The following is an 11,811-nucleotide window of genomic DNA, read 5'->3' on the forward strand; positions in this document are numbered from 1 at the left end:
CAGATAAATGCCTCTTCCAGGGGATCATCCACCAGACCGTTAAAGACAACTACCAAGTCTGCCCTGCCATAAGGTTTTTCTTTGACCAGCAAAGCAAGTTCCTTTAACCCATCCCTATATGGCAAGCCCGTGACACCCTTCTCAGTGTCCCTATTTTCTTCCTCAAATGTGATGCTCAGAACTGAATGAAAGATTCCAGATATATAGTTATCCCTTCCACATTGGGGTGCAATGCCCCCACGATCTGGAAAATCCATATAATATTTTTGGCCCCTGACCTTCATACCAGAGGAGAAGACTGAATTAGTATGGTATTAAAAATAGCATATGTTTATATTGTACAATACTATACACATATTTTATTTATTTCTGAATTTCTAAACTTTTTCCGTGTCATCCGCTGGCCTTTGCCTGTCATCTATGAATTCCACAAACTCCCAAAACATTCCCATTTAATTTCTTATGCTTACCTACAATATATCACAGTCATGATGAGAAAAACTGTGATGTATTTACAAAAACTTCTTTCAATGTACTGAGGTAGAGACCATTAAGATGACTATCCCCATTTTGTAAAGTAGAGAACTGAGGCTCCCAGAAAGGACATGATTTAACCCTAGTCACACAGCTGGGACTAGAACCTGGGCCTCCTGATGGGAGACTATGGACTTCAGGTCATCATATCTAAAGGCCATTGGCTCAATATTAATTTTAAATATGACATGATATTAACAACCACTTGTCAGCTGCCTCCTTAAGCACATGCATGTAAAGTAGGCCTACTTACACTAGTCAGAAAAATAGACTTCTACCTGCATCATTTGTAGCATAATGTATTAGAGTAAGCATCGGTCATTGTCTAAGGCCATAAGGTCTAAGGACATAAGGTCATTATGAAGAAAACATGACGGCTGTTTATTATGTACTGGGCATTACCTGCCATTTTGCTGGCCATTTTGCAAAATAACTTGAGAATTGTTCAGTGTGTATTGGGTATTATTCAGTAATTACTAAACAAATCTATGGCACTAGTTCCTCCTTAAAGGGTAAAATGACTTCCTTGGATTAGATTTGTTTAAAAAATGCATAAATTTCATAAAGTTCTAAAAATCATTCACAGCGTGCCATTTTTCTCTACACAGGAAATGGGCATTCCTGGATTTAAGGAAAACATGGATAAAGAAACTGTCCAATCAGTATTGCAAAGTTCATTTTTGGTGAGATACCAGTTAATCAAGATTCTTTTTATAAGCACCTACTACCTAGCAGGCACTGGGCTTGACACAGGGACAAAGAAAAATAGTCCCTGCCCTCTAAGGACTTACATTGGATGAGGGAGATAACCTGCACATCCAGAGACAGATGGAAAACATACAGAGAGAAAATCTTGGGGGAGCGGTAAGGCACTAGAAGCTGAAGGAGGGAGGAACCAAGAAAGATGTTCTATATAAGGTACTGTTTGAGCTGAGGCTTGCCAAAGCAAAGGCATGGAGATGAGAGATGGAATGGGAAGTGTGAGGAACCAGAAGGTTGGTATACCTGGACCACAGAGTGTGAGGAGGATAATCATGTATAATAAGACTGAATGGGACCATGTTATTAAAAGCTCTAAATACCAAATGTGAGAGTTGACATTTAATCCTAGAGGTAATGGACATCCACTAGAATTTATTTAGTTAGGGAAGAGGAGTAAAATGGTCAGATCTGGGCTTGGAAAATCACTCTGGAAGATGAATGGAGGCTAGATTGGAATGGGGAGAGATCTGAGGCACAGGGACCAATCAGGAGGCCATTGAAATAGTCCAGGAGAGAGCCAATGAAGGTCCTTCCACCTTCTGACTTTCTTCTTTCATAGTCACAGAGTGGGAAGGGACCTTGGAGACCCCATGTAGCTCTCTCCTTTCCTCAAGCCCCATATCCCTTCTACACCATGCCCAACAACTAGTTGTCTAGGATCTTCTTGAGAAATTTAACCTTGAAAGAGTAAGCCCTGGTGGGGAGGTGGTAAAGTGATCTAATGAGACCCAGGACCCATGAATAGCAGGTAAACTTATTCCTGCTTATTAAGTGGGCTTATTCCTTGTGGTTGTTAATTGATGAGTCACGTCAGACTCTTCGTGACCACTTTTAGGGGTTATCTTGACAAAGATACAGGAGTGGTTTGCAATTTCCTTCTCCAGCTCATTCTACAGAGGAGGAACTGAGGCAAACAAGATTCAGTGACTTGCCCAGGGTCACCTAGCTAATACATGTCAGAGGTCACATTTGAATGCGGGTCTTTCTAACTCTAGGGCCAGAGTTTATCCACCGCGTCACTTAGCTCCCTTGCTTATTCCTTACAATCAACCAACAAACATTCCCACACAATCCACTGCCAGGTATGTTTGCTTTTCTGTTACTCTCTCTCCTCCTGGGTCTCCTATAGGGTATTCCTCCTGAGCTTGGGCAGCTGATGATGGAAGAGTATTTAAAAGACACTGAGGACCCGGGAGGTTATCGAGCTCAATTCCAGGATATGATGGGGGATTCGATGTTTGTTATTCCTGCCCTCAAACTGGCCAAATATCAACACGGTGAGTATGGCATTGACCCTTTCCAGAACCAGTGTAAGAACATCTCCTCTCTGGGGCAATGTGTGTATGTCACCCACGCACTCATGCAGAAGGAGGCTCCCACTTTGGGCTTTGCTATTATAACCTCCAGAGTGGTTAAACCCTCTTGTTCACCTTCCTTCTTCTTCCTTCCTACCCCTACCTAACCCCAGCCAGAGGAGGCGGAGGAACTCTATAACCATTGTCTACAAATAATAATAATAAATAATAACCCACATTTCCTAAGCAGATGCTCTTAACTATTTTGTGGGTATGTATTATGGACCTCTTTGGAAGTCCAGGGAAAATTAAAAATTCCTTCTAGAGTAATGTTTTTAAATATATAAAATACAATACACAGGATAGAAAACCAATTAGATTGAAATGCAGTAATCTAAGTGCTCAACTAAAAATAAATTTCAGAACCCCTGACAGACTGTTTTATGTTATAGTACTTGTATTCTAAAGCACTTAGCACAGTGTCTGGCCCAAAGCAGGTGTTCTATAAATGTTATTCATAGGGCAGCTAGGTCCCTCTTCCTGACTTCCTGACTCCTCTTCCTGAATTCAAATCTGGCCTAAAACACTTATTAGTTGTGTGACCTTGGGTAAGTTGCTTCACACTCTTTGCCTCAGTTTCCTCATTGGTAAAATGAGCTGGACGAGGAAATGGCAAACTGCTCCAGCATCGTTGTCAAGAAAACCTCAAAAGAAATCATGAAGAGTTGAATATGTCTGAAAAATAACTGAACAACAAATGCTTATTTCCTTCCTCCCTCTTCCCGTGGGATAGACAGGCCAGAGATTAGTATCTCCACCCTACACTTGAAAATTCAGCCTAAAAGAAGTAAAAGGATTCCCCCAAAGTCTTGTAGTTGATCAATAGCAGGTCCTGTTACACCAAACCCAGCCCTTCTCCTGCCTCACAGTATCACTCATGGACAGGATTTGCTAAGGGGCTGCCCTCTTGGAGCTTGCCTGTTAATGGCCAGTTACCATCGACACCCGCACCCCAAAGGAGGGAATCAGGCCAGGGGCCCCTGGCATGTGGCCCGGCCCTGCGTTCAGTGTGAAAATAACCGTGGGCATTTCTTTGTTTGCGTAGGTCCCAGCTCTCCAGTCTACTTTTATGAATTTCAGCACCGACCAAGCATGTTTAATGGAATCAAGCCGGATTTTGTGAAAGCAGACCATAGCGATGAAGTGCTTTTTGTCTTTGGAGTGCCTTGTAAGCAGTGGAGCCGGGATGGAGTGGAAAGCTGTGGCTCAGGATGGGGGACTCTCACCCACCTTCTCCATCATCTACTTTATTCTCTCTGACATCATAACAAACAATAATGCCTTACCTTTTCCCAAAGCACCTTCCCATACATCAGCTCATTTCGTAATGATAATAACAATAGGTAAAAGTAGCTAGCATTTATATACTGCTTGAAGGCTTACGAAGAACTTTGTATATGCCATTCTCATTTGATAGCCTCAAAACAGCCCTGTGAAGTAAATGCTGGTGCTATCCCCATTTTACAGATGAAGAAACAGAGGCCAAGAGTCACAGAGCTAGTTAAGGGTCTGAGTCAGGATCTGAACTCATGGTTTCTTGGTTCTACATTCAGTACTCAGTCTACCTATCATCGAGCTGCTATTTTATCTTCCCAAATACCCTGTGAGGGTCTGGGTCGGGGGAAGGGAGGGATTGTGTCTGTTGTACAGAAGAGGAAAGTGAAGTTCAGAGACAGGAAGACACATCCAATATCACACAGTTAGCAGGTCTAAGCCCAAATCCAGCGTTCTTTCTGCCTTTCCCGGTTCCCTTAGGAGCAACTGAACAGGGGCCCTGTTGCCTGAGAAGAGTTTTTGGTTTTATTTATTATTTTTTGCATTTGTATCTCCAACCCTTGGCACAGTGCCAGGGACAGAGGAGGCAGTTAATAGTTACCTGGCTGACTGAGTGATTGGTGGTTAAGGTATCAGGCTTGGAAGTCCCCCAACTCAGTCTGCTTGTTCAGGTGAACTGAATCAGGAGGTGGATTCAGCTATTCAGTTCAATTCAGTTTATATGATTAAGCACATGCAACATGCAGAGCCTCTGTTCATCTCTAGGGAAGGCAAAAAGATAAAAAAGACACAGTGTCTGACTTCTTGGAGTTTACTACCCAGAAGGGAAGATGAGGCACAAACACAAAATACACATTTCCATATGTCAATGGACTAGTAACCTCACCAATACCCTCATCATCTCCTCTGGGTAGACCCCTAACCTGTTACACCGTCTTATCCTGTGATTCTTGTCCTTGTGCTTCCATAAATCCTGCAAAACCAATCTGCCCAATGTGCTGGAAGTCTTCCCTCCCTCCTTTCCTCCATCCCTCCCTCTCTCTCGTCCTTCCTTCCTTCTTCCCTCCCTTCCTTCCCTCTCTCCTTTCCTTCCTTCCTTTTCTCCAGTTATTCTTGATTCACTTTCTCTACCAGTACATCCATTTGGGGATTGTTGGACAAAAGTCTCACATTTAACAATGTTTGGAGTTAATGGTATAGATGGTCCCAAATCTGCGTTTTTGGAAGTCTTCTCTCCCTATTTTCACTTTCTTGCTCCTGTCCTGGGAGAACTGGAAGGCCAGTTTATCCATTTATCTGTTTCATGACTTGCATGGCCAATGAATTCATCATCTTATGACCTGGTTGCAGCTGCTGAGCCTGTCTGCACTGCCCCAGGCAGGGGTCCTTAATGGCAGCATCGTCTGGGGAAGGAGTCATATGCAAAGGCTTTGCAGTTACTAGAGCTTGTGCTATGCTGTTGTAGCTTAGAGTAATGATATTTATTACTATAAATGGCATTTATAACAATCATGCCATCACTATAATTACATATGATAAAATATTATTGTATAATAATATAAATATAATTTAATAATGATAGGTGGCATTTATGGAACACTTTTACAAGTTATGTAAACTGTTCTGTAAATATATCTTCTTTTGTTTACTGTCCCAACAATCCTGGGGCATAGGTGTGTTATTATTATCCCCATGTTTTGAACAAAGAAACAAAGGCAGACAGAGGTTAAGTGACTTGCCCAGGGTCACTCTTCTAGTCAACATCTCAGCCTAGATTAGAACTCGAGTCTTCCTGATTTCCAGTCCAGTTGCACCACTTTGTTTTTGGGCAGAGACTCAGTTATGGAGTCAGACAGATGAGGCCAACAGAAGCCCTGGGATGTCTTCTAGAAGGGGAGTGACATGATGGAAACTGTGGAAGGAAGATCAGTTCAGGGGCCAGAGCAGGACTGACTGGGTGGGTGGGGCTGGAGACTGGGGGAAAGGAGGCCTTTGGGTCTGCATTTTGGCCTTAGCCAAGATCTTTCTTTTTCTGTTCCTAGATTTAGGCGAGGCAACAGAAGAGGAAAAACTCCTCAGCCACAGGATAATGAGCTACTGGGCAAACTTTGCCCGTCACGGGTAAGAAAACTGCCCCTTGGTTTCCCCATGGTTTCCCTGTGGGGTAGTGCCTGTTCCTAGGCACATAAAGGTTTCCCACTTACACAGAAGTTCCCTGATTGAAATCTGTTCAGGGAAAAAAAAAGTTAATTCAACCCAGAGGTCAGGTCTGGTGAACAAGCATAGCCCTTCCCCAAGTTCATGGCCAGGGTTGGGGAAGGCATTACTTAGGCACACTCACCCTACACATGGGCATCTTGAAAGGAATACAAGAAAGATCAGCACCTCTCCTGGCCCACACCACTGCCCTCGAGTGTTAGTGACTTCTCTTCCCCCTTGGGAACCATTAGGACAGGTGGCAGTGGCACGAGCCTTGGATGTGGAGTCCAGTGATGTTGTGTTTGAATCTTGGTGACCCCATCTGGAGTTTTCTTGGCAGAGATACTGGAATGGTGTCCACTGGCCAACCACTCCATTTTGCCATTTCCTTCCCCTTTCCTCATCCTTCTGCAGATGAGGAAACAGAGGCAAACAGGGTTAAATGATTTGCCCAGGGTCACACAGCTAGTAAGTATCTGAGGCTGTAATTGAACTCAGATCTTCCTGACTCCAGGCCCAGGTTTATCCACTACATCACACAGCTGCTCAAAAGAAATTGGAGTCTCATGATATGAGTTCAAATCCTGACTTGGCTACTTATTCCCTATGTGAGTCCTTTCACTCTTTGGACCTTCCACCTTAGGTGCATGAGAAAGGTGCAACATGAAAGGTGAAGACCAAACTGCTTAAGGATGGGTGACCAAGCTCTCCATGGGTGCTACCACTGACAGCTTACACCTACCTTGGGGCCCCTTCCTTGGCTCCAGGCTGAGCTGATGGTAGCTTGCTACACTTGTCAATGCAATCCCCCTTTCAGTTGTAAATGTGTGGTTTTTCCTCCCAGGGACCCAAATGGTGCAGACCTTATTCGCTGGCCAGTCTATGACCAGAAAGAAGAGTACCTGCAGCTGAATTTGCAGCTGTCTGTGGGAAAGAGCCTGAGGAAGGATAAGTGGGAGTTCTGGACCAAGACCTTGCCTCAGAAGATGAAGGAATCACAGCCAGAAAATGCCCGGGTGGAGTTGTGATCTCTAAGCACAACTGTTTTTGCAACAGTTGCAGACCAATGACACCCAATCACTTCTTTTGAGTAGTTCCTTGGCCTCAGCTAAAGGATATTGCAGTTTTGAGTGAAATACTTTGACTCTCACTCATTACTCTTAAGAGAGAAGAATTTAAATGATATTCAGAAGGAAAAAAGTATTAATATTGTGACTACCATATGCCAGCCACTGTTCTAAGGAAACACTTTTACAAGTGTCACCTCATTTGAAAGGGACCTTCCAGTTCTGAGACAGTGGGAATCTGATGAGACCAGTCAATCCACCCTGTCTCTAGAGGAAAAAAACCCTAGTTCGTTTCATTGAATTATAGTGGAGATGGTTTTATTGTCTATCATTGTACCCCTAGGGAACTTGATAGGGAAAGAATTAATGCGTGTTGATTCATTGAATGACTGATTTAGAGCTGGAAGAGATATTAGAAATCATTGAACAAGAATGAACACTGAGGCACACAGAAAGGAAAGGACTTGTCCAAGGAGACGCAGACACTAAGCAGCCAGGTCGTCTGACTCCGAATCTGAGCCTCTTCTCACTACATTGATCTACTGGATGTTTCTGCCCTGCTTCATCAGTTTCCTAGCATTTTCCAGATAACATTTCTACGACGAGATAATGTGGGACACTGTGGGTCCTGAAAACAAAACTTCATGATAATACCACAAGTCAAGTGATTCCTTATTTGCAAACGAGCAGCCCACATTCAATGTAGTTCTTCTACAGGGTTTCTTTCATACAGAAAAAAAATGCAAAATCAGAGGAAATGCTTCCTCTACTCTGATTAATTATACTAACAAGATATCTCACAATATCAAAATATCACGATACATGCAGAGGTGTGCTGGTCAATGTTTAACAACCAGTTGTCTGAAAAACCCACAAGACATACTTTTAACTTATATTATTCACATTATCTCCATCACTTTCTTAAAGTTAGAAATCAACAAAACAATGACCTAAACCCTAATTTGTAGTGGATGCCAATTATGAGGTGTAAATGCTCATGCTGAAAATTTAACAACCAGCTCTGGTACAAGTTGGCTCTAGCCCTTCCCTGGGATACAGGCACACATGGCAGTAAAACATTTTCTTCATCAAAAAAAATCAAATATTTAGCTATTAAAACCTTTTCTGTCACTAAGAAGTGTTTGATTAAGAAAATGAGGCAGTTGATATAGAGTTCAGGCAATTAAGGAAGGATACAGATGACAGAGTGTGAGGATAGGTAGGTGGCCAGGTCTCCTCACGTGTGGACCTTACAATAGCCTGCAGCCCAGTTTCTCCTGCCTCAGTTTTCTTCCCACTCCAGCCCATTCTCCATTCAAATCTGACCTTGTCACCCCCTATGTGATAAACTCTAGTCATTCCCTTTACTTCTAGGATCAAATATTAAACCCTTGTCTGGCTTTTAAAGACCTTCAGAATTTGGCCCCTCCCCACTTTTTCCTGCACTTTACTGCCTCTCCCGTACTCTTTGGTCCAGTGACATTTGCCTCCTTGGTGTTCCTGGAACAAGATACTGGATCTCTGGGTACTGGGCACTCTCTCTGGCTGCCCCCATGCCTGGAATGCTCTCCCTCCTCCTCTGCCCCTCCTGGCTTCCTTCAAGCTCAGCTAAAATCTCACCTTTTGACAGAAGCCTTTGCTAAGATCATCCCCTAGTTTGCCTTGTGTATGTTTATCCATAGGTGTTTGCAGCTTGTCTCCCTTCATTAGATTGTGAGCTCTGTGAGGACAGTTTTTTACCTCTCTTTGCATCCCCAGTGCTTGAGTGCCTGGTGTGCTCTACTTGACTTGTCACCCACCAGCTATGTCATAATAGAATGTCTTTTTCCTTATGAACTCAGTGGGAATAATAAAGATGACACCACTGACCTGCCAGAGTTATTCTGAGCACCAGAGAGTATTCAAGCTGGACAAGAGCTTAAAGAATATCTGATGCAGGGGCAGCTAGGTGGCACAGTGGATAGAGAACTGGCCCTGGAGTCAGAAGACCTGAGTTCAAATCCAGCCTCAGACACTTACTAGTTGTGTGACCCTGGGAAGTCACTTAACTCAATTGCTTAAAAAAAAAAAGAATGTCACTCCAACCCACTCATTGTACCACAAAGGACTCATGAGCCCAGAACATGTTCCTCACCCAAAGTCACACAGCTAAGAAGAGGTTGTTCAGGGGGTCCATCTCAGGTCTTTAAGTCCTTCAATTTTTTTTTTTTTTAAGTGAGGCAATTGGGGTTAAGTGACTTGCCCAGAGTCACACTGCTAGTAAGTATTATGTGTCTGAGGACAGATTTAAACTCAGGTCCTCTTGACTCCAGGGCCAGTGTCCTATCCACTGGACCACCTAGCTGCCCCAAAGTCCTTCACTCTTAAACACGTCATCTGAATCAAGCTTCACTGTTTTCAGACTTAAGCAGCATCATCATTACAAGACTCTTGTAGTTTGCTGGGAAAATAGAAAGAATAACAAAGAAGAATGCTCTGTGTTTTATATCCTATTTGGATGGATATTTATTAACCATAATTAATTATAATAATAATAAAATAAATATAAATAATAATAAAATATATATATAAAATATATATAAAAAATAAAATAAAAATAAAATAAAAATAAATTTACATTATACCTACTATGTGCCAACCACAATACTATGCACTAACCACAATACTATGTGCTTTACAACTATTATCTCAATTATTCATCACACTAACCCTGTGAGGGAGGTACTACTATTTTCCCTATTTTAGAAATGAAGAAACTGAGGTAGACAGAGGTGAAGTGACATGCCCAGAGTCATACAGCTAGCTGGCTATGTTGTTCGAATGCCAGATGGAGGTTTGTCTAAAAGACTATTTTTCAGAGAACTCATGCAAGGCAGGTGCTCACATGGAGGTCAGAAAAAGTGATACAAGGACACTCTCAAGGTCTCTCTGAAGAAGTTTGGGATTGCATGATGTGAGAGATACTGGCAAAAGACTGCCAAGCATGGCGTGCCTGCATCAAAGAAGACCCTGTGCTGTATGAGTGAAGCAGAATTGCAATAGCTCAAAAAAAAAAACAAAAAAAAACATGAAATGCACAAATTTAGAGACATCTCTGTTCCAAATGTCCAAATGCACTATTTGTGTCTGACCTGTGGTGGACCCTTCTGAGCTCATATTGGGCTGCTCACACACACACTCTGTACCTTGACTCCAACATAGTGATGTCATTTTTCATCCTCTTGGAGAACAAAGGACAATGACTGACCAACTAAGTGTCTGAATTGGGATTTGAACTCAAGTCTTCCTGATTCCAAGTCCAGTGTTCCATTCATCCACTGTACCATAGAACTTGACATCTTTTGGAAGGTTCCCTTTTCTTTTTTCATCCATGTAGTTCTAGCTGCATTCCAGCTTGGAGGAAGCTGATTGAGCTGGATTCACTTAAGGGCATCCAGTCCCAGGTCCTGGAACAGCTATTTAAACAGTTCCCACTGCCCTGGGGACAATTCTTGGCATGATGTCAATGGAAAGCAAACAACCCAGGAGGGAAGGTGTGAGAGCTCCATCATTTGATTGCTCGGGACCTCACTGGCAGCTCCTACTCTCTATTGGCTGAAGACTGGCAGGGGAATAGAATTGCAGAATTGCAGAATTGGAAGGGCCCACAGAGATCACTGGTCCAATCTATACCCAAACAAGAATCCCGTTCTGTTGTTTTTGTCCTTCCTTCTCAGAGGACCATGACATCAGAAAGGTGGTGCTCTAATGTGCAAGTGAATTAGATTTAAATGACAGAGGACTATGCAAAATCATCAACCTCACTTTTTTTTTTTTTTTTTTGCTTTTTGGTGAGGCAATTGGGGTTAAGTGACTTGCCCAGGGTCACATAGCTAGCAAATGCCAATTTACTTTCTTTTCCAGATGCAACTGGGTCCAGTGGCAAGATATAAATCAGGATGACTGGATATGTCCCCAGATGAAGTGAGAGACCTTGACCTTTTTAAACTAAGGTCTTTCCCAGGCCTCAGTTTGACTGAGGCAAGCCCCATTCAGTGATTAAGGCTAGGTAAGAAATGAGGTAAATAACAACCTCAAAAAAATCAGTCTGGGAGGGAAAGACCCTCAGGAGCGTTTCTGGCCAAAAGAGAAACAGTGGCTATTTACATTCACTCTGAGCCATCAGGACCCAAACAGTGACTAAGTGAGGGCATGTTTGTGTGTGTGTGTGTGTGTGTGTGTGTGTGTGCGCGCGCACCACACACATATGTGTGCATATGTATGTGTACATGTGATTGCCCTACATTCTCGAAGAGGACCAAAATGACATCATTATGTTAGAGTCATGTTACAGTACGTCTGACTACAGCTTATCAGACCAATATGAACTTGGAATGCTCTACCAGAGGTGGGGCACAAACAGTTCATACGAACATTTGGGGTGGATTTCCTGAATTTGTGCATCTTGGGTTTCTTTTGAGTTACGTCAATTCTGCTTTCCTCATAGAGCACTGAACCTTCTCTGATGAGGGCAGGCCACGCTGGGCAGTCCTGTGCCAGTGTCTCACATGTCATGCAATCAATTCCAAAGCTCTTATGTGAGACCTTGAGACTGTCCTTGCATCACTTTTTCTGATCAC

The 11,811-nt window shown here is 42.9% G+C and overlaps 1 protein-coding gene across 1 annotated transcript in view; it reads left to right on the top strand.

Moving 5' to 3' along the window:
- LOC114027960 (liver carboxylesterase 2-like) overlaps nucleotides 1-9,195 on the top strand; it is a 33,325-nt gene extending 24,130 nt beyond the window's left edge. Inside the window, exons 9-13 of the mRNA XM_027842103.1 lie at nucleotides 1,143-1,217; nucleotides 2,426-2,573; nucleotides 3,697-3,819; nucleotides 5,969-6,047; nucleotides 6,970-9,195. Of these exons, the coding sequence (XP_027697904.1) occupies nucleotides 1,143-1,217; nucleotides 2,426-2,573; nucleotides 3,697-3,819; nucleotides 5,969-6,047; nucleotides 6,970-7,153 (609 nt within the window). The 3' untranslated portion in view covers nucleotides 7,154-9,195. The remainder of the gene's footprint in view (nucleotides 1-1,142; nucleotides 1,218-2,425; nucleotides 2,574-3,696; nucleotides 3,820-5,968; nucleotides 6,048-6,969) is intronic.
- The last annotated feature ends 2,616 nt before the right edge of the window (nucleotides 9,196-11,811 follow it).

This window comes from Vombatus ursinus, unplaced genomic scaffold, assembly GCF_900497805.2.
Source record: "Vombatus ursinus unplaced genomic scaffold, bare-nosed wombat genome assembly UNPS02014864.1, whole genome shotgun sequence".
NCBI lineage: Eukaryota > Metazoa > Chordata > Mammalia > Diprotodontia > Vombatidae > Vombatus > Vombatus ursinus.